Source organism: Alexandromys fortis, unplaced genomic scaffold (assembly GCF_014885135.2).
Source record: "Alexandromys fortis isolate MF-2015 unplaced genomic scaffold, M_Fortis_MF-2015_v1.1 scaffold_263, whole genome shotgun sequence".
In the NCBI taxonomy this organism is placed as follows: Eukaryota; Metazoa; Chordata; class Mammalia; order Rodentia; family Cricetidae; genus Alexandromys; species Alexandromys fortis.
This window is the reverse complement of record NW_026068165.1, coordinates 1,134,070-1,160,165: the sequence shown is the minus strand read 5'-3', so window position 1 is coordinate 1,160,165 and position 26,096 is coordinate 1,134,070. Positions and strand designations below refer to the sequence as shown.

Sequence of the window (26,096 nt, the reverse complement as noted above, 5' to 3'; positions counted from 1 at the left end):
GCCCCCCTCGGGCCAGTTTCTATTCGGGGAGCGCAAAGGCGTAGTTTCCAAGCCTAAAGTTAATTTCGTTTGACAAGGCTGACAAGGGATTACTTTTCATCACACCGCGCCTGACTCAGTTTGTCCCCAGCGGCATTCCGTAACTTTGTTTTGACGGACCTCTGGCGTCACACGCCTCCTCCGGACGGATTGTACCTGGCTCCTCCTGATTGGCTGAGGCGAGCCCCAGGCCTCTGCTGATTGGAAGCGACGACTGCCAATCCTCTGCCCGGCTTGCTGGGGTTAGGTTGAACTAGAGGCGCGGGGGCGTAATAGGGAAACTGGAATTTCCCGCGGAGCTGACGGCGCTTTCTCTCCCCCCCCCTACTCGTTTGAATTCCACGCGCTCCAAAATATCCGCCATGGAGAAATCTTGGTAATGACCCATTCCCCGTAGGCATCCCAGGAACACATCTGACCTTTGCCCTCCTCCTGTCCCCTCCCGTCCCCTGCGCCGGGGGAGAATTCTGGGTAACCAGTTTCTCTGGTTCGCCCAGAGAATTCTGGGTAGCGATCTGTTTCTCTGCCTCCCCCCTCTCCCCCACGCCCCGTTTGTGGGTAACTGGCCGTTCTTGTTACCCACCCCCTGGAGAATGCTGGGTAACCACTGTGGAGGATTCTGGGAAACTGACTTGTCTGGCTCTCTTCACTGCCCAACCCCTTCCCCTCACTTCCAATTCTAGGAAGCAAGCATCTTAGGCCTCTGCCAAACTCCATTCCCTATACCTGCTCACTTCACCCTGTGGTTCATGAGAAAGGGAAGTCAGATTAGCTCTTGTGGTGGGATGCTAGGGAACTTAGAAAGTTTAGGGGTGCGGCGTGAAGGACACAGGTCTCCCACCTTGCAGCCCTGCCCGTGTCCCCCTCCTGCATGCTTCTTTCATCTGTCTGGCAGTTTCGGCCCTTGTGCCTGCCTCATTGTCCTGTCCACATAGAAGACACTAGCCCTGACTGAGGTGCCTCCTTCCCTTGCAGGCCAGGATGTCCGTTCTAGGCCCATTGGTGCTGTCCTGCTGAAGGTTGGGTCCGATGTCCGTAGGAGTCGTGGCAAGGGAGGGTGTGACTCGGGCCTGAGCCGCGCCCGTCATCGCCATGAACTTTGAGGGTCTGGATCCTGGCCTGGCCGACTTTTCCCCTTCTATGCATTCCACCCTGGATCCAGTCTTGGATGCCCACCTGAACCCAAGTCTGCTACAGAATGTGGAGCTGGACCCAGAGGGGGTGGCCTTGGAGGCGCTTCCCGTCCAGGAATCCGTGCACATCATGGAAGGTGTCTACTCTGAATTGCACAGCGTGGTGGCTGAAGTGGGAGTCCCCGTGTCCGTCTCCCACTTTGACTTACATGAGGAGATGCTATGGGTGGGGAGCCATGGGGTAAGAACGAGACCCTTTTCCACAGCCTGAGAGGGTGGATTAGAAGTCTTTATCTGGTCTTTGCCTGAGCACAGCTCTTTGCATGGAGTCAAACTGAGTCGGAGTGCTGAGAGTTTGCTAGATCTCTTAAAACAGAAAGAAGGGAGTGAAGAAAGAACTGGGGAATCTGGGCTCCAGAGATTGGTTACATATTTGGTCTCCTAAGGAATCCCATCTGCCGATTTGCCCATCCCTTGTCTTGTTTTGAGACATCTTTCTCTATAGTCCAGGCTGACTTGAACTCACAGCAATTCTCCTGCTTTTGCCTTTCAAGTGCTGAGTTTTGTTTTTTTGTTTTGTTTTGTTTTGTTTTTCTTTTTTTTTTTTTTAAGATTTATGTGTATACAACATTCCTTCCATGTATGCTTGTATGCCAGAAGAGGGCGCCAGATCTCATTACAGATGGCTGTGAGCCACCATGTGGTTGCTGGGAATTGAACTCAGGACCTCTGGAAGAGCAGTCAGTGCTCTTAACCTCTGAACCATCTCTCCAGCCCCGCAAGTGCTGAGTTTTATGTGTGCCACCCTGTCTGACTGTTCTTTATTGTTATGTTTTGTTATTTTAAAGACAGGGTCTCATTTCCTGGTCTGACCTTGAAATATATATATATATATAGCAAAGGACGATCTTGAGTTTCTGACCCTCCTGCCTCAGTCTCCTGAGGGTTGGTAATATAGACACCAAAACCGTGCTTGGTTCATGTGGTGCTGGGGATAAAACTCAGTGCTTTTTCTGTGTAGTATGCAGGCATTCTACTCACTGAGCAATATGGCCACTCCTGTTTTTGGTTTCAAGACAGGGTTTTGCTATATATCCTAGGCCAGCCTCAATTGCAATCCTACCTTGATCTCCAGAGTGCCCGAGACTGTAAGTGGTGTCACTAAGTGGAGCTCGGTCCCATGTTTTGATCACCTTTACCATCACTCAGTATATTCATACCCAATCTTTAGTTTCTTACCCAGTTTAGAATTAGGAGTGGGGTGGGGGTTTGAAACAGGGTCTCACTATGTAGTACTTTCTTATCTGGGACTTCCTATACATCCCAGGGTGGCTTTGAACCAGGAGCAGCCTTGTCTGACCTCAGAGTGCTGATATTTCAGACGTGCACCAGGTCCACACCTGGCTTATAATTGTAGAATGGCGTCTACTGGAATCATTTTGTCTTCTCTCTCTTGTTTTTAGTCTCGGTGTTAATTTTAAAGTGTGTATTTATATATGCTGTGACGCCAAATGGTTCCTGGAAGACCTGAGTTTACTTATTTATCATTTAATGATTCATGAATTGTTTTTCCATTAGGAGAAATGATGTTTTTTTCACTGACGTCTTCAGTTCAGTGAGGCATGTCTACTGCTGCACGAGGCACAGGAATGAAACATAATACAGCCTAGACCTTAGATAGGTGTGGTTGTTCACACCCCGTAACCTTAACTTGGAGGCTGAGGCAGGAGGATGGCAAGTTGAAGACTAGCTTCACAACTATAGTAATCATCACCAACAAAACAAAGTTCCTGCTCTCACAGAATTCACAATGTAGTGAGAGGAAAAAGGCACACAGATGAGGGTCTCCTAGCCTTAAATATCAGTGTAAACATATCTGTGAAGGGTTGCCAGGGTCAGAAAGGGCCTCAAGAGTGAAGCTGAAGGAGTCTTGGAAAATAGGTGTCTGTAGAGAGTGTGTGTTGAGTACTGTAGTCCGGGAGAGGAGTTCAAGGTCATCACGGGCTACTACCCTGAGTTTGAAGCCAGCCTGGGCTCCATGAAACCTTGTCTCAAAAATAGAAGCTGGAGTGAAGGGGAGGAAAGCTGCCTCAGCGTAGATCCCCAGGGTGCCACACAGAGTGGGGAGTGAACGAGCAGGGACCACAACTTCTTAAACATGCTGGCCTCCAGGCGGCTCTGCTGCCATCTCTCCAATGTACTAAATAATTTGTCTTTGTTTGTTTGAGTCAGTCTCCTTTATCCCAGGCAGGCTTTAAACTGGATTTGTAGCCAAGAATGACCTTGGACTTTAGCACCTGGTTGAACTTTTTTTTGAGATAAGATTTCTCTTCGAAGCCCTGACTGTCTTGGAACTCACTTTGTAGACCAGGCTGGACCCACACTCAGAGATCTGCCTCCCTTTATCTCCTCTGAGTGCTGGGATTCTAGGCAGGCACCACATGCCTGGCTTTGAACTTAAAAAAAAAAAAAAAAAAGAGAGAGAGATTGGGCTGGAAGCTGAAATGTAGGCACTTATTCAATTAATCTATATTTCCTTTATTTTTGTTTTTTATTTATTGATTTTTATTGAGCTCTACATTTTTCTTTGCTCTCCTCCCTGCCTCTCCCCTCCCCTTCAACCCTCTCCCAAGGTCTCCATGCTTCCAATTTACTCAGGAGATCTTGTCTTTTTCCATGTATGATTAGATCCATGTATGTTTCTCTTAGAATCCTCATTGTTGTCTAGGTTCTCTGGGATTGTGATTTGTAGCCTGGTTTTCTTTGCTCTGTTTAAAAACCACTTATGAATGAATACATATAATTGTCTTTCTGGGTCTGGGTTACCTCACTCAAAATGATGTACCCCTTTTTTATCAGGATGAAGAGCACACAACATGAATTGAGGGTGTAAGTCAGTGATAGTGCTTGCCTGGAATACAAGAGGCCTTGGGATCAAACCCCCCATATACACATAGTTCATATGCCTAAGGCATGGGAAAATTCGGTTTTTCTATAGTGTTTGAATATAATCCCAGGACCTCACGTGTAGGCAAGTCTTTATCACTGAGCTATATCCCCACATTCTCAAATTAATAAGTCAACTGCTAGGTACGAACTTGCTTATAAGGCTTAGGTTTGGAATAAACAGTTAAAAAACAAAACTCAGTTCATGAATCAAGGCTTTTAATCCCAGCACTTGGAAGGCAGAAACAGGCAGATTTCTGTGAGTTTGAGGCCAGCCTGGTCTGCAACGCAAGTTCCAGGACAGCTAGAGCTGCCTTAATAAACAAAATAAAACAAAACAAAAGACAAGAGAATTGAAGTGGGATTCAGGGTAGGCACATGAGAAACCAAGGCAGATTCCTGTAACGCCCAGGCCATCTAGTACTGTGTAGCCAGACTTCATCTCAAAATAAAGTAAAAAAGGCTGGGGATGTGTCTTAGCTGAGTACTTACCTAGCATTTTGATCTCTAGTAATGAATAAAACAAAAGTCAAGCACAAGTGTATTTAAAGCAGAAAGCGCTTGAGAGCAAATGAGATTGCCTAGGAAGATAAAGTGAGAAGGCAGACCTTTCAGTAATCAAAAGAAGGGGAAGCTGGATGTGGGGGGCAGAGGCCTGACACCCGGGGTTGCATGATAACCCCCTCTCTCTAACAAAAAAGGGGCGCACATAAGGAGCCAGAACATGAAGCCAGCAGGCAGGAGTGAATGATTGACAGCAGGGAGGTTTCACAGTCTTGTGCTCTGGCCTATGACGTTGGCTCAGCATGGGTCTCTCATGCTGGTAGAGATGAAGATTTAACCAAACTGAGACTCTAGAAGCAGGAGGGTCTCTGAGTTTGAAGCCAACCTGGTCTGTATAGCAGTTCCAGGACAGTCAAGGTTACACAGACCATGTCTCAAAAAGCAACAACAAAAAGATTTGGCCATGAAGCCAGTTCTCATCTCAGCACTCAGGAGGCCTAGGCAGGAGGATCAGTGTAACTGAGGACATCCTGGTCTGCACTGCAAGTGCCAAGTCACCCTGTACTGTATGAGACCCTATTATATATTTTTAAAAAGCCAAAAATAAAAACCACTCTAAGACTTTAACTATGGAACAAGTGGCCAGTGGAGGATCAGCTCGTGTCCTTCGCCTTCTGAAGAAACAAATCTCCAGTTAACTGAAGCATTACCTATTGATTAGGGTCATTGTGAGAATGAGAGTTTATATAACTATTTTGTACTGGGCAAACAAAAAATAATTTGGGGCTGGAGGAATGGCTCCAGTTGGTTAAGGCCACTTGTTCTCTTCCAGAGGATCCTGGTTTGAGTCCCAGCACCCACATAGAGTTCACAGTTGTCTGTAGCTCCCCTTCCAGGGTATCTGGTGCCCTCTTCCAGCCTGTCTGGGATACATACACAAATAAGAATAATAAAAACACAAATACACAAATAAGAATAATAAAAAAGGCGTGGTGGCGCACGCCTTTAATCCCAGCACTCAGGAGGCAGAGGCAGGCGGATCTCTGTGAGTTCGAGACCAGCCTGGTCTAGTTCCAGGACAGGCTCCAAAGCCACAGAGAAACCCTGTCTCGAAAAACCAAAACCAAAAACAAAAAAAAAAGAATAATAAAAACATCTTTAATACTATGTGGTGCATTAGCATAAGGTATTAATCATTGCTTTTATCACTGAGAATCCTGGTTCCTAGCTTTATGCCTCTGTTGCCCCTAGACAGGAAGGACAGGTGAGAGGAGAGAAGAGGAATGTGCAGTCCCTGCCATTGTCATGGGTGTTCCTGCCCCTCCACTCAGGTGTTGCTTTCATCCTTGCTAGGGCCATGCCACTTCCTTTTTCGGGCCAGCCTTGGAGCGCTACTCATCCTTCCAGGTCAGTGGCAGCGATGACATCCGGCAGATCCAGAGCCTGGAGAACGGTGTCCTTTTCCTCACCAAGAACAACCTTAAGTACATGGCCCGCGGGGGACTCATCATATTTGACTATTTGTGAGTGGTCTTCCAACTCAGCTGGGAAAGGGAGGACCCTAGGAAGCTAGGATTGGCAGCTGGTGAGCCTCTGGCCTGTTGGCCCTTCTCACGCAGGCTGGATGAGTGCGAGGACATGCACAGTCTCCTGCTCACTGACAGCAGCACTCTGCTCATCGGCGGGCTGCAGAACCACGTGCTGGAGATTGACCTCAACAGTGTCCAGGAGACTCAGAAGGTACAGACCTGGGCTGAGCCCAGGAAAAGCCCTTGTGGGACCTGAGGTCATGGTGGGGGTGTGCTTGGGCCGGAAATGTGCTGATATATCGTGTGACTTCTCTGTCCCTTAGTCTGTGGGGAGTGTCCTCTCACTGGTTTCTCTTGCTTCTCTCAGTATGCAGTGGAGACACCCGGAGTCACCATCATGAGACAGACAAACCGCTTCTTCTTCTGTGGCCATACATCTGGCAAGGTAACCAGATTCCCTGGTCCTCCACCATAGGCCCGGGTTCACTAGATACTGGGGTCTGCTTTCCCCAGTTGGATTCAAGATGAGGGGTGAAGGATGACATCACTTCCTGCTTAGTGTGTTACTCTGTGCATGAGATTTTCTGGGTCCTGACATTTTCTACAGCTATGTGCCTTGGAGGCAAAAAAGTGAAGGAATTCTTTGGGGCATCCCTTCTATTTCTTAGCTCTCCTCTCTGCCTCTCTCTACTCTGTCAGTATCCTCGAACCTTTGTCCTCTTTGGCAGGATGTTGCAGGATTAATTTGGTGGCGGAGCTCTCCTCCCTGTCACAGAGGTGGCAGGAACAGTTTTTCTCTTTCAGGTTTCCCTGCGAGACCTCCGCAGTTTTAAAGTGGAGCATGAATTTGATGCCTTCTCAGGGAGTCTGTCAGATTTTGATGTTCATGGCAACCTGCTGGCTGCCTGTGGCTTCTCTAGCCGCCTCACCGGCCTGGCGTGTGACCGTTTCCTCAAGGTGTATGACTTACGCATGATGCGTGCCATCACACCACTTCAAGTCCACGTGGACCCTGCCTTCCTGCGCTTCATCCCTACGTACACCTCCCGCCTTGCGATCATCTCCCAGTCAGGTGTGGAAGGGGTCAGCATCGGGGAGGGCAGGTTGCTGAGCAGAGAACTCGTCCACCAGAAGTAATCCCCATCCATATGCCTCTTTGTTGGGGATAGGAATAATCATCCCCCAGGCTCCCAGGTTTTCACTTCGGTCCAATCCATGCCTGGGCTACAGAACTAATTGAAGGCCTATCTGGGCACCGTAGTGATACTCCATCTAGAAAAAGAAAAACAGGCAGGCCGGGGCTGTAGCTGAGTGACAGAATGACTGCCCACAAGGTGCCAAGCTCGGGCTTCAGTCTCAGAGTAAGTTACAAACAAAAGTAGAAGGACACTGAGGAAAGACCTCAGCGCCTAAGGTTGTTTACTGCTCTTACAGAGGGCCAGAGTTGAGTGCCCAGCACCTAATAGGATGCTTCAGAGGATCTGATGCCCTCTTCTAGCCTTTGCACCCCTGCACTCGTGTGTGCCCCTCCCAACATGTACACACAATTGAGAAATTAGTCTTAGCTGAGCGTGACGGTGCACACCTTTCCCAGCACATAGCAGGCAGAGGTAGAGGCAGGAAGATTTCTGAATTTGAGGCCAGCCTGACCTACAGAGCGAGGTCCAGGGCAATCGGCTACACAGAGAAATCCTGTCTTGGAAAATTTTTTTTTTAGTTTTTCGAGACAGGGTTTCTTTGGAGCCTGTCCCGGCACAAGACCAGGTTGGCCTTGAACTCACAGAGATCCGCCTGCCTCTGCCTCCCGAGTGCTGGAAGAAATTTCTTAAAATTAAAAAAACAACTAAATAAAATAACTTGAGAATTGCCCTTAGCTGGGGAGTAGAGTTTCTGTGCCTATGAGAACGCATGCGACAGTGTTCTCTCTGTGTCTAGGCACAGGATGTTGGTGCCCATCTCCCTGATAATAAAGAGGGTAAGAACAATGCATTGTAAAACCTTCAGAAGGAAAGGAGAATGTTTTGTGGACCATTTTTTTTTTGTGTGTGTGGCAGTTTTAAGTTATTAGTTTTCAAAATCAGTACTTTTTAATGGAAACAACTTGACCAAAAATCTGTCACAGAATTTTGAGACCCATTAAAACAAGTTTAATGAGAAATAAAGAGGGTAAGAGTGTAAAGGGTTTCTTCTCTTTGCACTTCTCATGGCTCACTGGTCTGGCTCTTCTTTTCCTCTCCTAGGTCAGTGCCAGTTTTGTGAGCCCACAGGCCTGGCCAACCCAGCCGACATCTTTCATGTGAGTGCCGTGGGCCCTCTGCTGATGACTTTTGATGTGTCAGCCAGCAAGCAGGCTCTGGCCTTTGGGGATTCTGAGGGCTGTGTGCATCTCTGGACTGATTCCCCTGAACCGTCCTTCAACCCCTACTCCCGTGAGACTGAATTTGCTTTGCCCTGTCTTGTGGACACATTGCCGCCTCTGGACTGGAGCCAGGACCTGCTGCCTCTCTCCCTTATTCCTGTTCCTCTCACCACTGACACGCTGCTCTCCGACTGGCCTGCTGCCAACTCTGCTCCTGCTCCCAGGTTGTACCTCACCCCTCGCCGGAGGGAGGGCGGGGCCCAGGGAAATAGACGCTTCTGTTAGTCTGATTATTAGTCCACTGCTATGGTTAGTTTTGTCTGCCTTAAAGGCTTTGTTTCCCCTTCTGAACCTATGGGTTGGGAAAGGCATGGGTGGCTGTCATGACCCTTCAAGCCTTAGAATGACACTGGGTTATAGGCGAGCACCACCTGTGGATGCAGAGATTCTTCGAACCATGAAGAAAGTGGGCTTCATTGGCTACGCGCCCAACCCTCGCACCAGGCTGCGCAATCAGGTGTGTTCAGAGGGGAGCCTACTGTGTTCTCTTACCTTTTACTAGTTTCTGTTTCATTTTTAGATAGTAAAGGTTTGGGGTATGTGAGCAGAATTCAAGGAACTATTCTTGTCTAAGTCAGAGATGATGTGGTTTTATCCCTTAGGAAAGTTACTTGGTTGAAGGTAAGACATTAGCAACATCAGAAATTGTTTATATATTGGTTTTAAATGCCAAAAGAATGTCATTAGCATTCTCCCAGAACTTTTCAAAAGGGAAGCTATTACTCGGGCTGGAGAGGTAAGGGCAATGAAATAAATAGATAAGGAAGTGGTTATGGAGGTGAAAACGTTGACAATAACAGAATAGTCACAGCTGTTCAGAAAGTAAATGGTGGTAATGTAAAATTAACAGCATTTATGCCAATTTTATAGACTTTAAAATTAATTAAAAATTATTATTGTATGGATGTGTGAGTGTGTCACAAGCACCTGTGGAGGTCAGAGGAATTGATTCTTCCGTCTACCTTGAGATCTGGGGATTGAACTGGGGTCATCAGGTTTACTCTGCCCCAAATTTATAACCTTTTTCAGTGTAATATGGTGGGTAATATGTGTTACTTCCTTTTTTTTAAGTTTTTTTTTTTTTTTATGTGCATTGGTATGAAGGTGTCAGATCCCCTGGAACTGGAGTTTCACACAGTTGTGAGCTGCCATGTGTGTGTTGGGAATTGAACTCAGGACCTCTGGAAGAGCAGCCAGTGCTCTTAACAATGGAGCCATCTCTCCAGCCCATGAGTTACTTTTCTGAGACAAACCAAAGGCATATCTCTCGCTGTTCTTTCTGTCTCTGTTGGCAGCATTTTAGTGGAAGATCTTTTATGTGTTTGTAGTAGACAAAAGTAAACTAGATGGCAGGCGTGTTGGTTTTTTAAAATCATAAACCATGTACAAATTAAACTTAATTGCATTTCATTAACAGATGTGGATATATTTCTGTGAGCACAGTTACGTTGAAAGAAAGGGAAAAGAAAGGAATTAAGTGAGCACTAGGCGATGTGGCATACATTGGCCACCCCAGCCCTGGGTGGTTGGACAGGTCAAGGGTTTTTGGCTACATATTGAATTTGAGGCCAGCCTTGGCTACATGAGACCCTGCCTCAAAGCAAACAAAATAACAGTTGTGGTGGCTTGTGCCTTTAATTCCAGCACTTAGGAGGCAAAGGCGGAATTCTAGGCCAGCTTGGTCTACATACTGAATTCCAGGCCAACAAGGGGTACACAGTGAGACCCCATCTCAAAACAATAAACAGGAACAGACAGGAAAAAGTAAAGAGGAAGCCAAAGCTGCTTAAGACATCCAACAGAGTTTCTCTTTTTTCAAAACACAAACCCTAGATTCCCTATCGACTAAAGGAGTCGGACAGTGAATTTGACAACTTCAGCCAAGTCACGGAGTCCCCGATAGGGCGGGAAGAAGAGCCACATCTGCACATGGTTTCTAAGAAGTACCGAAAGGTGCTGGGGACATGGATTCAGGGCTCTTGTGGGATGTGGGGGAAAGGGTATTATATGGGCAATCATTGAGTCTAATCAATAAGTCTCCTCTACAACTCCAGACCCAGGAGGAAGCTTCTGGAAGAAGATTTGACTCATTCTGCTCAAACTATTCTGCCTTAGGTAACCATCAAATATTCCAAGCTAGGGCTGGAAGACTTTGACTTCAAGCACTACAATAAGACACTGTTTGCTGGATTAGAGCCCCATATTCCCAATGCCTACTGTAACTGCATGATCCAGGTAAGGGCTGGCTCTTCCTGAGCTTGAACACGCTTCCTGCCTTTCTTCATTCCCATTGCCCCTTAGTCCCTGCTCTGCTCTTCCCTTCCCTCCAGGTGCTCTACTTCTTGGAGCCTGTCCGCTGTCTAATCCAGAACCACCTGTGCCAGAAGGAGCTCTGCCTGGCCTGTGAGCTCGGCTTCCTCTTCCATATGCTGGAGCTTTCTCGTGGCGATCCTTGTCAGGTCCGTCCTTCAAGTCTGGGGACACTGGTTGAAAAGGGCATTGCCGTGCAAATGGCACAGAACAGAAAGTAACCCTTTTTCATCAACGTAACCCTCTTCCAGGGCAGTAATTTTCTTCGAGCGTTCCGCACAATTCCTGAGGCCTCAGCACTGGGTCTCATCCTGGCTGATTCGGATGAGGCTTCAGGCAAGGGCAGCCTGGCCAGGCTTATCCAGAGGTGGAACCGCTTCATTCTCACTCAGCTGCACCAGGATATGCAGGAGCTAGAAGTCCCCCAGGCTTATCGAGGCGCTGGAGGAAGGTATGGAGCAGGACGAGAATAATGCCACCAAAGCAGGCCCCTCTGAGACTTAAAGGGTCTTCTAACACTTTGTGTATATGCCGCCCTCTCCACTCTCAGCAGTTTCTGTTCGTCGGGGGACTCTGTCATCGGGCAGCTGTTCAGCTGTGAGATGGAGAACTGCAGCCTCTGCCGCTGTGGCAGCGAGACTGTGCGAGCCTCCTCCACTCTGCTCTTCACACTCTCCTACCCTGAGGGTAGATCTGTGGTAGACCCTGCAGCTGGGCTGGGGAGGCTCCCTCACTTACCTGGTTAACACCTTAGTGGGTGTGGGGGACCGTGGGTGGAGGGGAGAGCTTGGAGTGAAGTATCCAGTTTCTCCTCAGATAAAGCCGGGAAGAACTATGACTTTGCTCACATCCTGAAGCGAAGTATCTGCCTGGAGCAGAACACGCAGGCCTGGTGTGACAGCTGTGAAAAGTACCAGCCCACAGTGAGTAGCTGCGGTCCATGGTCTGCCTCCGGGCACTGTTAGCATTGCCTTCCAGGGATCTGAGGGAGTGGGAAGAGGAGCTCCAGGTTTACCAACCCTGTCTAGGTTTCTTTTTCTTTAGACTCTGCCGTTTCTTGTTTCATTCTTCAGATTCAGACCCGCAACATCCGACATCTGCCAGACATTCTTGTCATTAACTGTGAAGTGAATAGCTCAAAAGAGGCCGATTTCTGGAGATCACAGGCTGAGGTGATGATTGCAAACAGGACTTTTGTGTGTGTGTGTGTAGTTTTTTTGAGACAGTTTCTCTATGTCTTCGCGGTCCTGGAACTTACTCTGTAGATAAACCAGGCTGGCCTCAAACTCAGAGATGGGCTTGCCTCCGCCTCCTGAGTGCTGGGATTAAAGCGTGCACCAACACCGCCTGGTCGGAAGCAGGACTTTTGAAGCGTTCTTTTTATTTTTTTAAATTTTTTTTTGCGTTCTTTTTATTTTTATTACTTGTTTTACTTCTATGTATGTTATGTTCTTAGGAATCTTGATGTCTTTCCTGTGTGTTCAGGTTGCCTTCAAAATAGCAGTGAAGAAATACGGTGGGGATATTAAGAACAAGGAGTTTACCTTGGCTGACCGGTAGGTACCATGTCATCAAATGGTGGGACTACTTGGTGATCCCTCTGTTAAATGGCTAGGTATCTTCAGAGCACATTTCTCGTTCTTCTGTCCTAACAGAAAGGAACCGAGGAGTCCAGAGGGCTTGCTGTGTTCCTCCATTGAGGAGCTGAAGAATGTCTGGCTTCCGTTTTCCATTCGCATGCAGATGACCAAGAACAAAGGGCTGGAAGTTTACAATTGGACTGATGGGAATGAGATGCAGGTTGTTGGAACAATGGGAGAAGAGAGGGAGTGAAGGCAGGGCAAGGGGGATGGTGGAACCCGGGACCAAGGACCAGAATAAAGGGTGTCTTCCAGTTGTGGGGTTTTCCAGAATAACTCAGTTTAGTGTTGGGAAGTCATAGATGAACTAAGATGAAGATAATCTGCCCTGACTCCCCATTCCCAGAACTCCCTTCCCTCTTCCCTTTATCCCCATCCCCCATCCCGAACCCCAATCCTTAAACATAGCTTAGTAGCCCGGGTACCCCCCTCACAGTGGGGTCCAGCCAGGGCAGAGGAGGAGCATGGTGTCTATGTGTATGACCTGATGGCTACTGTGGTACACATCCTGGACTCACGAACAGGAGGCAGCTTGGTGGCTCACATCAAAGTAGGCGAGACCTACCACCAGCGCAAGGAGGTGAGTCCATTGGTACCAGGAAAACACTCCTAGAGGAGATGGCTGCAGTGCAGTCCCACGGCTGGCCCTGAGCTTCTAGTATAAGTAGACCAGCTATCACTGCCCTTTCTCTTCACAGGGTGTGACTCACCAGCAGTGGTATCTCTTCAATGACTTTCTTATTGAACCTATTGATAAGGTAAATCAAAACATTTCTGTTCCCCCTTTCATGGGAAGATGGAGAGGGTGTTGCTGTGTGAGCCGGGTTGTTCTCTAATTTACGGTGCTTCTGCCTCAGCCTCCAGAGTGCAGGGATTACAGGTGTAATTGCAGCTCCATTCCCCTTTAAACACCTGTCTTTGTTAGTATTCCTTTCCTTGTTTGTTTGTTTGTTTTGTTTTTTGAGACAGGATTTCTCTTTAGCTTTGGAGTCTGTCCTAGCACTTGCTGTGTAGACCAGGCTGGCCTCGAACTCACAGAGATCTGCCTGTCTCTGTCCCCTGAGTGCTGGTATTAAAGGGTTGTGCCATCACCACCGTTTGGCTTTTTTTATTCTGAGGCCCCTAATGAGTGCCTACAAGGTTCACAATGGCAGGAGGAAGCTTTGGAAATAAATGGCGTCAGGAATTTTTTTTTTTTTTTAAATAGTACCTGGGTCCTGGCCTCTGCCTGTCTGGATGAGAAGTAATGAGATACATTGTTATGATAGGACACTGTGTTGTTTCTTTTTCTAGAGTGGGGAATTTTAGTGCTGGGGATTAAACCAAGTGCCTATGCACAATAGACAAACACTCTACCACTGAGCTACCCCTTCTGCCCCTTGTGTTTTACCTCCTGTAGTATGAAGCTGTGCAGTTTGACATGAATTGGAAAGTACCTGCTATCCTGTATTACGTCAAAAGGAATCTCAATTCCAGATACAACCTGAACAGTAAGTGATGTGGAGTGGCCCAAAGGCTTAGGCAGTTTAAATTGGACTTCAAGAGAAAACCTGGGGGATATCTTTGTAGTTTTGAGGATTGTTGACTGGTGGTAAGACTTTCAGGCATAGTAAAGAAATTCTTGCTGATGAGGTCTTAAGTTTAGAAAGTGGCTTGAGAGGGTAATTCTTGCTTGTAATCCCAGCACTCAAAAGGCTGTGGCAGGAGGATTGACATGAGTTCAAGGATCACCTGGACTACATAGTCAGTTCAAGGCCAGCCTGGGCTATAGAGTGGGAACCATTTTCAAAAAAACACAAAATGAAATTAACTAATTAATTAATTTTGAAGCTGGAAATTCTGAGGGTGACATGAGGAAGGAAGGAGGAAGCTTTATAAAAATGACTTTGGTGATTTTGATTCTAAGCATTCCTATCTCCTTTTTGTAGTGGTTTGAATGAGAATGGCCCCACAAGATATCTTTTTCCAAATGCTCTTTATTACTGTGTGTGTGGTTTTTTTTTTTTTTTTTTTTTTTTTTTCGAGACAGGGTTTCTCTGTGGTTTTGGAGCCTGTCCTGGAACTAGCTCTTGTAGACCAGGCTGGTCTCGAACTCACAGAGATCCGCCTGCCTCTGCCTCCTGAGTGCTGGTATTAAAGGCATGCGCCACCACCGCCCCGGCTTACGGTGTTTATTTATTGTTACTGTGTGTGTGCAGGCCAAGGGGCAACTTTGTAGCCTCAGTTCTCTCAGAAGGAGAGAGAACCTGTGTTGTCAGGCCTGCGAAGCAAGTGCTTCACCACTGAGCCTGGCAGCTGCCACTGCCAGCTATTCTCAGATGGTATCTCTTTTGGGGGGATTTGCTACCTTTAGACAATAGTTTCTCTGTGGCTTTGCTTTTCTGGATTTTGTAAGCTAAGGTTCAAAGTGAAAATCATACTCTCTCTTTCCAACCATTTTTATCTTTTTCTTGCTCTACTTCTTGATAATTTTCTGATTTGATCTGCTGTGGTATATCAGACTATGATATAGTCTTTTTAAATTTTTTATTACATTTTAATTTACTCTGTGTATGTGTGTATATATATGTACATAGTGTGTGTGTGTGTGTATTAGTACCACACACAGCACAGATGTGGACATGAGAGTAGTTTGTGGGAATAGGTCTTTTCCTTCCTCCATGTGGATTCTGGGGATCAACCTTAGGTTGTCAGACTTGGCAGTGAGTGTCTTTACCTGCTGAGTTGTCTGGCCAGCCCAGATACTCTCCTTTTACTCAATTTCTTTGGTTATCAAAAAATCACAATAGCGCTGGAGAGATGGCTCAGAGGTTAAGGGCACTGGCTGCTCTTCCAGAGGTCCTGAGTTCAATTCCCAGCAACCACATGGTGGCTCACAGCCATCTGTAATGAGATCTGGTGCCCTCTTCTGGCCTGCAGGCATGCATGCAGTCAGAACACTGTATGCATAAAAAAATAAATAAATCTTTAAACACACACACACACACACAGAGAGAGAGAGAGAGAGAGAGAGAGAGAGAGAGAGAGAGAGAGAGAGAATCACAATATAGACCAGTGGCCCCTGAGCAGCCATCCTGGGGTCTCCCCCTAGCCATTTCTCCAGCTCCTGTCTTTTCTGCGTTCTCCTTTTCAGTCAAGAACCCTATTGAGGCTAGTGTGCTGCTGGCAGAAGCCTCGTTGGCACGGAAGCAGCGGAAAACACATACTACCTTTATTCCACTGATGCTGAATGAGATGCCACAGGTTGGGGACCTGGTGGGCCTTGATGCCGAGTTTGTCACTCTTAATGAGGTAACTACAACTAAAAAGCTGGGACATAGGAACAGAACTCTGAGGATATCAGTAATTTTAGGTATTTCTCTGATGTCTGTATTAATTCTTGTGACATAGGAAGAAGCAGAGTTACGCAGTGATGGTACCAAGTCTACCATTAAACCAAGCCAGATGTCAGTAGCAAGGATCACCTGTGTTCGGGGCCAAGGGCCTAATGAGGGTATCCCCTTCATTGATGACTACATCTCTACCCAGGAGCAGGTATTAGAATATGAAGGGACCACTGAAGTCAACCCTGTGAGCATAGAGTGTCTGAGAACCTGGGAACAGCCCTGTGAGCATAGAGTGTCTGAGAACCTGGGAACAGCCCTGTGAGCATAGAGTGTCTGAGAACCTGGGCAGAGTGGTAGGAAGAGACGGCATCTTCTCATGTCCCATTGATTTGTCTTTTTCTTTGTCCCTAGGTCGTAGATTACTTGACTCAGTACTCGGGGATAAAGCCAGGCGACCTTGATGCAAAAATTTCCTCCAAGCACCTCACTACTCTCAAGTCTACCTACTTAAAGCTTCGTTTTCTCATTGATATTGGAGTCAAGTTTGTGGGTCATGGTCTGCAGAAGGACTTCCGGGTCATCAACCTCATGGTTCGGACAGGGTTTATTTAGAAGTGTTTTTGTTGTTAATATTATTGTTTTTTATTTTTTTCTTTTATTTGCCTTTTTTGGTTCTTTGAGACAGGGTTTTTGTGTAATAGCCTTCATTGCCCTGGAACTCACTCTGTAGACCAGGCTGGCCTCGAACTCACAGAGATCCATCTGCCTCTTCCTCTCGAGTGCTGGGATTAAAGGTGCGCACCACCACCGGATGGCATTCCTGTTGTTTCTTATTTCATTTTTGTTTGTTTGTTTGTTTATTTTGGCACAGGGTCTCATTGTGTAGCTCTGATTGCCCTGTAACTAGTTATGTTGAGCGTGCCAGCTTCAAATTCAGAGATCCACCTGACTTCTGTTAGGATTAAAGTCATACGCCCCCATGCCTGGCATCTTTTCTTCTTTAATATACAGCCTTCTTCCCACACAATCTGTTCTTACCACTCCCATGCACCATACTTTAAAAACAAAATTACATTTGTGTGTGTGTCTGTCTGTCTGTCTGTGTGCTCATACAGCTCCTGAGTCCCACACTTCATGTGTAGAGGTCAGAGGATAACTTGTGGAAGTGGATTCTCTCCTTCCATCGTGTTGATCCTTGGGATTGTCAGGCTTGGTGGCAATGCCCTACCGGCTGAACCATCTTGCTGACTTAGGAGTTACTTTTTTATTTTTTGGTTTTTTTGAGGCAGAGGTTTTCTGTAGCTTTGGAGCCTGTCCTGGAACTAGCTCTTGTAGACTAGGCAGTTGGCCTCGAACTCACAGAGATCCGTCTGCCTCCCTCCCGAGTGCTGGGATTAAAGGTGTACAACACCACTGTCTAGCAGGAGTTACTTTTGAAGGTGGACTTCTTAGTTTATATATTTTGTATTAAGAGTGGGAGAGTATGGATCATTTATCTTAAGTCTTCTGCTCTTTTGATCCCTGCCAGGTGCCCAAGGACCAAGTTCTTGACACAGTCTACCTGTTCCACATGCCCCGAAAGCGAATGATTTCCCTACGGTTTCTCGCTTGGTACTTTCTAGGTAAGCTGCTCTACCTTGTATACCGTGTGGTACTGATTAATGGTAGAGAACATTGGGGGCCGGGTATAGAGCTCAGTCGATAGTATTTGCCTAGCATGACAGTGGACATGGTGGCACATGCCTGCCTGCAGCCATAACTCAGGATGTAGACACAGAAGAAACACAAATTCAGCATTGGTCTGAGCTACATCTAACAAGTTCAAGGACAGCCTGGGCTACAGAAGACCTTGTCCAAATAAAAAGGAGGAAGCATAAAGAGGCTAATGCTTTCAGCTATAGAAATCTGAAGCCAGCCTGGGCCATAGAGGAGATACTGTCTTAAAATAACAACAAGGGCTGGAGAGATGGCTCAGCAGTTACGAGCACTGGCTGCTCTTTCAGAGGACCTGAATTCAATTCCCAGCAAACACATGGTGACTCACAGTCATCTGTAATGGGGTCTGATGTCTTCTAGACAGAGCACTCACATGTAAAAAATAAATTAAAGAAAAAAAAAAGTTTTGCCAGGCAGTGATGGCACACGCCTTTAAACCCAGCACTTGAGAGGCAGAGGCAGGCAGATCTCTGAGTTCAAGGTCAGCCTGGTCTACAGAGTGGTTCCAGGACAGTCAGGACTGTTACCATGTCTTGAAAAAAACAAAAAAACAACAACAAAAACAGAAGCAAAAACTCCAACAGAAACAGAGCAGGAGACTTTGGAATGAAGAGCAGTTAGTGATTTCTCAGTTTAGAATTAAAATGTTTTCTGCTAATGGTTTCAGTCAGCTACTGTCAGTAACATGTTTTCTGGGGCTGAAGAGCTGGCTGTGTGGTTAAGAGGCACCTTTTGCTCTTGCAGAGGACCTACAGGTTCAGTTCCCAGTACTCACATGGTGGCTCAGAACCATCTATAACTCCAGTTCCAGGGAATCTGGAGCCCTCTTCTGACCTCCATGGTCCTTAAGCACTGTATTTCTGCAGACCTGAAGATTCAAGGTGAGACCCACGACAGCATTGAGGATGCCCGCACAGCACTTCAGCTCTACCGGAAGTACCTGGAGCTGAGCAAGAATGGCACTGAACCCGAGTCCTTCCACAAGGTGCTCAAGGGGCTTTATGAGAAGGGCCGGAAGATGGACTGGAAGGTTCCTGAGCCTGAAAGCCAGACAAGTCCCAAGAGTAAGGCTGGGTTGAGACCAGGGAAGCTGAGGTGGGTGGGTTTTGGTGGCATGTACTCCTAGTGTCTACTCATGAAGCAGCTGACTGGTTACAGTCAATGAGATAGACTTTATTGTTTTTATTTATTTGTTTGTTTGTTTCTTGGGGACAGGGTTTCTCCATGTAATCTTGGCTGTTCTGGAACTTGCTCTGTAGACCAGGTTGGCCTCAAACTCAGATATCTGCCTGCCTCTGCCTCCCAAGTGCTAGGATTAAAGGCGAATGCCTGGCTTGGATTTTATTTTTTAAATTATCCATTGGTCTAAAGCCGCTTGCCCAGCCTAAAATATCTGAGGAAGATCCATGCCGTGCCCTCCTCTTCCTCGTGTCCTGTCTTCACAGGAGGTACCTCTGCTGTCTCTGCTCACCCTTTGTCTCACTGCTTCTGTCTCCTGACAGATACAGCTGTCTTCCCCTCAGTGTTAGCACTGTGACATACCCTTGCCTGAGAGATGGCCTCTCCACTCCTCTCCACTCCTCTCCACTCCGGGCCTGCAGATGGTGCTGTTCACAGAACTGGAAAGCAGCAAAACTGTCACAGTCGGTCTGGAAGCCAGACCCTCCTTATCCTCTGCAAAGCCTAAACTGACCCAGGGGAAAATACTTGGTATTCTTTTTTGTTTTGTTTGTTTTTTTTCGAAACAGGGTTTCTCTGTAGCATTGGAGCCTGTCCTGGAACTCAACTTTGTAGACCAGGCTGGCCTCAAACTCACAGAGATTCGCCTGCCTCTGCCTCCCAAGTGCTGGGATTAAAGGCCTGTACCACCACTGCCCAGCAATACTTGGTATTCTTAATAAATATCCTGGATTATTGATATCTAAACAAAAAGCTCCTAGAATAGGAGTGAAGAGATGGTTAAGGGCACTGGCTGCTCTTCTAGAGGTCCCGAATTCAAGTCCCAGCAATCAATCTGGTGCCCTCTTCTGGTGTGCAGGCATACATGCAGGCAGAACACTGGATCCATAATAAATAAGTCTTTAAAAAAAAAAAAAAAAAGCTCCTAGACTCAGAACTGAGTCCCCAGCCAGCTAGAGAACTGAAGTCCTGGACGGTGCTGGTACAAGAGATCCAGACAGTGCAAGCCTCCCGCTGCCTGACGGATGATGGCAATGATGGCTGGACGGACCAGCTTGTGGAATCCTAATGGGCCAATCAAACCAGTGTGGAGGAAGCTGAGCTGACAAGTATCTGTCTTCCATACATTCTATCTTGAGTTTTGTTTTATTTTTTAAGAAAATTTGCTTAAAACGGCATGTTTTATAAAATAAAAATATTTTTATCTCATTAGAAAACCACTGGTGTGGTTCTCTGGCTTCTGCCCTCCCCTGTTTCATTCATCGTTCACCGAACAAAGACAAATTGTGTTTAGGTTCACACTTAGAAATGAAGGTTGGAGTCTGAAATGGGTGGAAACAGGAAGAATATAATTTCCCCTGGACAGTGTTCGGTCTTTGCTGTAGTTACCTAGCACCCTAAAGACAGAAGATCACAAACCCAGTTTCTTAAGACCTGTGGAGCCAGGCTTGGTGTCTGTTATTCCTTGGAAACTACAGCTCCCAGACTTCCCTTCACTCCCAGATAACCTTGCGCACGCAGTTAAAAGCGAGCGCTCCACGAGGTTTCTCTCTCTTGCTCCCTTCCCCCCCCCCTGTGTGTCTTGCACGTCCCGCCCTTATCGTGTTCCCCTCTCCCCATTAAACGCACCCACGTGGGAGCTGCGTGTCTGTCTCTTCCTTTGCGTGCCGTCTATCCCGTGTTTGTCCGCACACCCACGCCGCCCCGCCGCCGTTTTTAAGGAATATTAGTGTCTGCCTGTAATCCTGACAGTTCTGACTAGCCAGGGATGGGGAGTTAAGGTCATCCTGAGCTGCACAGCAAGACCCTGCCTCCAAGAACCTATAATAGTATCAGCGAGGTGCTGGGAATCCAGGGAAATCGTCCTAGGAAATTCACACCCCGAGAGCTAATATTAAATAACATAGCAGTCCCGTCCCCATCCTCAGAGGATAACCTACAGGACTCTCCAAGAACGCATGAAAAGGCAGATAGTACCAAAAGTAATTTTCCCTACACATACCTACTCACGATAATTTATTAATATGGCACAAGAGGAATCTAACAACTAGTTTAAAAAAAAAAAAAGGAAACAGGACAAAAAGACCTGTAGCTACTGTCAAAGCTTGATTTCGCAGTGCTTCCTGGGAAATGTAGTTTCCTTTGCGATAAACTCTTTGTATAGTGAAACCTAGGTCTCGCTTTCACTAATTGCAACTACTGGGAAGTCCTAGCCCGCCCGGACTGATGCATTATCCCCACGCACCACTTGGGCTTGGTGCTCACCTTCGGCTAGGCTACCTTTGTTCTTTGGGTGGTCACGTGAACGGATTCGCCACGCAAGTCTGGGTCCTTAAACCTTCCAAGGGGTCCTCGCTGCCTCTGAGGCGCTCCTAAGCTGCCTGTTCGCGCGAGAGTTTGGAGAGGCGGGTTTAGGATCAGTTTCCCGTGGGGGCTCGCATGGCACCCTCCGATCCCCGCTTAGGTCTCTAGTTCGGTGCGGACCACTGGGCCAGGCAGTCCCCGGCCACCCTGAACCTGGCGGGTGCTGGATCGCTCTGGAGAAATCGGGACAGCCTCGCTCCTCCCAGACAGCTGCTAGGGCTGGGAGCCACAAAAAGTGAGAGTCCGGCGGCTTTCCTGAGCCACGGCGGCGGCCGTGGGAGCAGAGGTGGGACAGATGCGAGCGTCTGAGGCTGTGGGCACACTGAGGTTGGGGATGGACCTGAGCGACAGCAATGGCGGAGTCCTTTGAAAAGGGACCGGATTTGCACGGGAACTACTTACATAGTGAAAATGGGGATTCTGGAACCCTTGGTGCTAGGTCCGCAAGGGCCCTAGTTATGGAGTGTTCTCGCTGGCCTCGTGGCCTGACTGATGGTTCCTTCTTGGCAGCCCCTTTCTGCCCGTCGTCCTCGCACGATTGATAATCTCCATCCGATAGCTACTGCATAGCCCTCAGCGTCCAGTGCTGAAATATCAGTAACCAGGCCGTCACCTGTGGAGGAGTTTCTGGAACTGAGTTCTCACTTCCCATTCCCCTCTCCTCCCACTCCTAGGGAACTTCAGCCCCGCGGGTGTGTTTGCCCTTTTCCTGGACAGTAGAACCCATCACACCAAGACCTCTGAAGGCCTTGGGATGGAGGATGGCAGGCAGGGGGGAAATGGAGCTGTCTCCTCACACCTGTGCTTTATTTTCAATTTTCACACGAATCCAGGTGGAGCGACCCCATTACGCTAAAGATGAAAGGCTGGGGTTGGCTGGCCCTACTTTCGGGGGTCCTGCTGGGAACTGCTTGGGCTCGAAGGAGCCAGGATCTACACTGTGGAGGTAAAGGCACAAAGACAAGGAGAAGCGGGAGGAAGCCGACCCTTGGGAGGTATCCAGACAAGGATGGATAGAAGTCCCTGGGTCGAGCCCATTCTCCTCATCCCCACCCCTGTTCTCTTCCCTGGCACCAGCTTGCAGGGCTCTGGTGGATGAATTAGAGTGGGAAATTGCCCGGGTGGACCCCAAGAAGACCATTCAGATGGGATCCTTCCGGATCAATCCAGACGGCAGCCAGTCAGTTGTAGAGGTAACTTACTATCCCCAGATAAAGTAGCTCACCGAGGCTACGACTCGGAACTTGGTTTAGTTCAGAAGTGAAAAAAGCAGGCGGCATATAACCTGTAATAATCCAGCACTCAGGCCGAAGCAGAAGGATCTCCCTGAGTCCCAGGCCAGTCTGGACCACAGAATTAGATACTGTCTTCAAAAAAAAAAAAAAAAAAAAAAAAAAAACCAACCAGAACATTCTGTGAAAGATTGGGCTCTATGCCCATTCCTGTAGTCCTGTAGTGTAGTACTTGGAGGTAGAGACAGGATGGTCAGGAGTTCAAGGTCAGCCTGGACTACTTGAAACTGCCTCGCAGACAGACAACAGAACAGTTGGGCTTATTGGGAGAGGCTGGAAGCTCATAGCCTATGTACCTCCTGGCCCCAAACCTCAGTTCATTATTTCTGCTGTAGGAGTTAGCCTTGACCAGTCCCTTTCTGCACTTCCCTCGTTCATAAAGACTCTTGTTTCACTAATGCAGTATAGATACATCTATTTATAAAAGGATAAAAGGTCTTTTCCAGCTGGGAGTGCAGTTCAGATGAGAGCGTGCTACGCTAGCATGCATAGTCTTGGATTTGGTCCTTAGTACCCCATAAACCCTGCATGCAGTACTCACTTGTAGCCCTTACATGTTCTCAGAGTCTTCCTTGGAGCTGGAGAGGTGGTTCAGTGGTTAGAAGCACTTGCTGTTGTTTGGTGCTCGGTTCAGATGCCAGCGCCCACGTAGTGCCTCGTAACTCATTCTAAAAATCCGACATCCGTGGGCTGGAGAGATGGCTCAGTGGTTAAGAGTATTGCCTGCTCTTCCAAAGGTCCTGAGTTCAATTCCCAGCAACCACATGGTGGCTCACAACCATCTGTGAAGAGGTCTGTCGCCCTCTTCTGGCCTTCAGGCATTCAGACAGAATATTGTATACATAATAAATAAATAAATATTTTTTAAAAAATCTGACATCCTCCTCTGATGTCTGTGAGCACTAGGTATGCATAAATGCAAGCAAACACTCATATACATAAAATAAAAATCTTTTTAAAGAAAGTATTTGTATTCAAGAAATTTATTAGTTGGAAACATAAGACATACATACATACATGGGCTGAAGAGATGGTTCAGTGGTTAAGAGCACTGGCTGCTCTTCTAGAGGACCTGGGTTTAGTTCCCAGCACCCACATGGCAGCTCAGCACTGTCTGTAACTCCAGCTTCAGGGGATTAGAGCGGGAAATTGCCTTCACACAGATACACATACAGGCAAAACACCAATAAACATAAAAAAATAAGACTTACATATACAAAGTTATACCTAGTAAGTAATATACAAGGAAATATTCTTTTTTTAAATGATTTATTTTTACTTTGGTATTTTGCCTGCATATCTGTTTGGGGGTGTCGGATCCCCAGGAGTTGCATATAGTTTGGAGTTACAGACAGTTTTGAGCTGTCAAGTGGGTGCTGGGAACTGAACCCAGGTCCTCTGGAAGAGCAGCCAGTGCTCTTACCCACTGAGCCGTCTCTCCAGCCCCTAAAAGGATACAGTCTTGGGAAGGGTGTTGCTGTGCTATTATCAGAACCTATACCACCTCTTCGGTTTTTGTTTGCTTGTTTATTTTTTATTTTTTCAGGCCAGGTCTGTCTTTGCAGCTCTGCCTGTTCCGGGACTCAACCATGTAGAGCAGGTCTGCCACCTGTGTCCCCAGAACTGAGGAAGTTACAGGAAAACAGCATAGCTGATTACAGTTAATCAAAGTGGTTTCTGCCTAAAATTTAGAGTTAATGGTGCCTGTGTTATTCCTTGGGATTTTATAATCAGGTAAAATAATATTGTGCATTTGCCCAGAGTGGCAGTACACTCCTTTACTCGCAGTTCTTGGGAGACAGAGGCAGATGGATCTCTGTGAGTTCAAGGCCAGTCAACCCCAAAGGGTGAGGCCCTATTCCAAAAGACCAACAAAAATATATGTGTGTGAAAGGAAGGAGGACAGACAGACATAGAAACTATAACTATTAGGAAAGATTTCTTTCTCTTTTTTTTTATGAGTTGTTTGAGCTAGATTTAAAAGGGAAAGTAAGTTTGTAAAAGGGAGTGACCAAAGGCTGAGTGTATTTCTAGGTACCTTATGCCCGCTCAGAGGCCCACCTCACAGAGTTGCTCGAGGAAGTGTGTGACCGCATGAAGGAGTATGGGGAACAGATTGACCCTTCCACCCACCGCAAGAACTACGTCCGTGTTGTGAGCCGGAACGGAGAGTCCAGTGAGCTAGACTTACAGGGCATCCGAATCGACGCAGATATCAGCGGCACCCTCAAGTTTGCGGTGAGTAGCTGGATGGTTGGGCAGAAGTTGGAGGGTGGAGGCGGGTGTGGTGTTGCACGTCTGTAATTCCAGCACTTAAGGTGCAGAGGGAGGAAGATCACCATGAGTTTGAGGGTAGCCTGGTCCACATAGTGAGCTCCAGGCCAGCTAGTAAGACCTTGCCTACAAAATCCCCCCCAAAACACCAAGTGGAGAGTAGGGTTGTCACCTCTCGCTCTCGGTTAACAGTGTGAGAGCATCGTGGAGGAGTACGAAGATGAACTTCTTGAGTTCTTTTCCCGAGAGTCTGACAACGTTAAAGACAAACTTTGCAGTAAGCGAACAGGTAAGCCCCTCCCACAGGAGAGTGCCCACACACCTCCTGTTGATGCCCCACAGCTGGCTTCCCACGCCCTGGGATTGGAGTCAGCTCTCTACCTCTCAGCTTTCAGAATCTGTGTCTCCATTGCCTTAGACAGAGGAGAGAGAGCAGCGGGGGAGGGGGGGCATTTGTCATTTGTAAACACATTCTTTGAAGAATGGTGGTGGGTGTCAGTTTGGCTTGGAGTGTTCTCTTGGAAGGGGTATGTGTGGGAGAGCGGCCGTTCCCTTTAAACCATTACATGCTGTTTGCAGATCTTTGTGACCATGCCCTGCAGAGATCTCATGACGAGCTATGAATCACTGGAGCAGCTGAGACCAACTTGATGGAACACCCCCAGGAGGGGACGATGGCGGCATTGCCTTTTATATTATGTTTTTATGGAAATGAACTGAAAGAATGTCTGGAACCAAAACTACAAACTGTGTTGTCTTTTTATGCCCAAATTCAGCCTTTATGTTAGGTTTGGAGGTGGGGGATTGCAGAGAGACAAAAAAAGGAGGGGTAGAGTATAGGGATTGGGATAGCATAAAGTTAGGCCCTGGCCCTTTAGTTCTTGTCTTCTGGGATCCTGTCCCATCTCTAAAGCATAGGTACTCAGTGTTGTGTGTGGTCGCTACGGCACTGTGAAGAAGAGAAGCAGCTGTGTGAGCTGAGGAACGTAACAGGTTGAAGGGAGTCCTTGTGTTTGTGCTGAGAAGACGTTGGAGGTGGGAATTCGGAATTGGTCTAGAAGGAATAATAGAGACAGACTACTATTCTTCCCTCTGCCCTTCCAGATGGAGGGACCAGCAGGAGCAGAGACAGGAAGGGGAAAATGGATGTGACCAGCTCAGCTGAAAAACAGGGCTTTCTCCGATAGGGACAGGAGGTAAGGCGTGTTGCGTAATGAAAGGCCTTACTTGCTAGCCCTAAGTTTTGGGTTTGATGCAAACAGCAGCAATTAAAGCTTATTTTTCTCTTGCATGGGATATCTCAGTGGTGAAATGCTTGTCTAACATGTAAACATCCTGGAAAACTGTTGGGCAGTGTTGGCGTACTCAGGAGGCAGAGGCAGGAGGATTTTTGTGAGTTCCAGGCCAGTCTGGTTTACAGAGTGA

The 26,096-nt window shown here is 47.3% G+C and overlaps 2 protein-coding genes across 5 annotated transcripts; both read left to right on the top strand.

Moving 5' to 3' along the window:
* Positions 1-250: 250 nt before the first annotated feature.
* Positions 251-19,678, top strand: Pan2 (poly(A) specific ribonuclease subunit PAN2). 3 transcript variants are annotated; one of them, XM_050128134.1, is made up of 26 exons: positions 251-415; positions 1,015-1,413; positions 5,976-6,145; positions 6,242-6,362; positions 6,519-6,596; positions 6,956-7,223; positions 8,392-8,734; positions 8,931-9,027; positions 10,404-10,523; positions 10,686-10,805; positions 10,901-11,029; positions 11,132-11,331; positions 11,434-11,567; positions 11,697-11,803; positions 11,954-12,052; positions 12,366-12,436; positions 12,536-12,680; positions 12,957-13,100; positions 13,219-13,278; positions 13,920-14,010; positions 15,654-15,811; positions 15,911-16,054; positions 16,258-16,437; positions 17,375-17,468; positions 18,429-18,626; positions 19,065-19,678. In XM_050128134.1, exons 2-26 carry the CDS (start codon positions 1,132-1,134, stop codon positions 19,097-19,099), a joined length of 3,588 nt encoding a protein of 1,195 aa, XP_049984091.1. In that variant the 5' UTR covers positions 251-415; positions 1,015-1,131; the 3' UTR covers positions 19,100-19,678. The 3 variants fall into 3 exon arrangements, with proteins under 3 accessions (XP_049984091.1, XP_049984090.1, XP_049984092.1); XM_050128133.1 differs by having other exon boundaries at positions 11,431-11,567; XM_050128135.1 differs by lacking the exon at positions 251-415 and having other exon boundaries at positions 1,087-1,309; positions 11,431-11,567.
* A 1,372-nt stretch (positions 19,679-21,050) lies between these two features.
* Positions 21,051-25,418, top strand: Cnpy2 (canopy FGF signaling regulator 2). Of its 2 annotated transcripts, none has more exons than XM_050128171.1 (6): positions 21,051-21,340; positions 21,939-22,051; positions 22,183-22,298; positions 24,432-24,635; positions 24,864-24,960; positions 25,251-25,418. In XM_050128171.1, the coding sequence occupies exons 2-6, from the start codon at positions 21,964-21,966 to the stop codon at positions 25,292-25,294; spliced, it is 549 nt and encodes a 182-aa protein (XP_049984128.1). In that variant the 5' UTR covers positions 21,051-21,340; positions 21,939-21,963; the 3' UTR covers positions 25,295-25,418. The 2 variants fall into 2 exon arrangements, with proteins under 2 accessions (XP_049984128.1, XP_049984127.1); XM_050128170.1 differs by having other exon boundaries at positions 21,055-21,391.
* Positions 25,419-26,096: the final 678 nt, after the last annotated feature.

Coding starts and splice junctions, on each gene's coding strand:
- Pan2 (XM_050128133.1), top strand. CDS start 1,132: ATGAACTTTGAGGGTCTGGATCCTGGCCTGGCCGACTTTTCCCCTTCT. Junction 9,028..10,403: donor GCACCAGGCTGCGCAATCAG/GTGTGTTCAGAG, acceptor CACAAACCCTAG/ATTCCCTATCGACTAAAGGA. Junction 12,053..12,365: donor TCTGGAGATCACAGGCTGAG/GTGATGATTGCA, acceptor CTGTGTGTTCAG/GTTGCCTTCAAAATAGCAGT.
- Cnpy2 (XM_050128171.1), top strand. CDS start 21,964: ATGAAAGGCTGGGGTTGGCTGGCCCTACTTTCGGGGGTCCTGCTGGGA. Junction 24,636..24,863: donor GCGGCACCCTCAAGTTTGCG/GTGAGTAGCTGG, acceptor CTCGGTTAACAG/TGTGAGAGCATCGTGGAGGA. Junction 24,961..25,250: donor ACTTTGCAGTAAGCGAACAG/GTAAGCCCCTCC, acceptor TGCTGTTTGCAG/ATCTTTGTGACCATGCCCTG.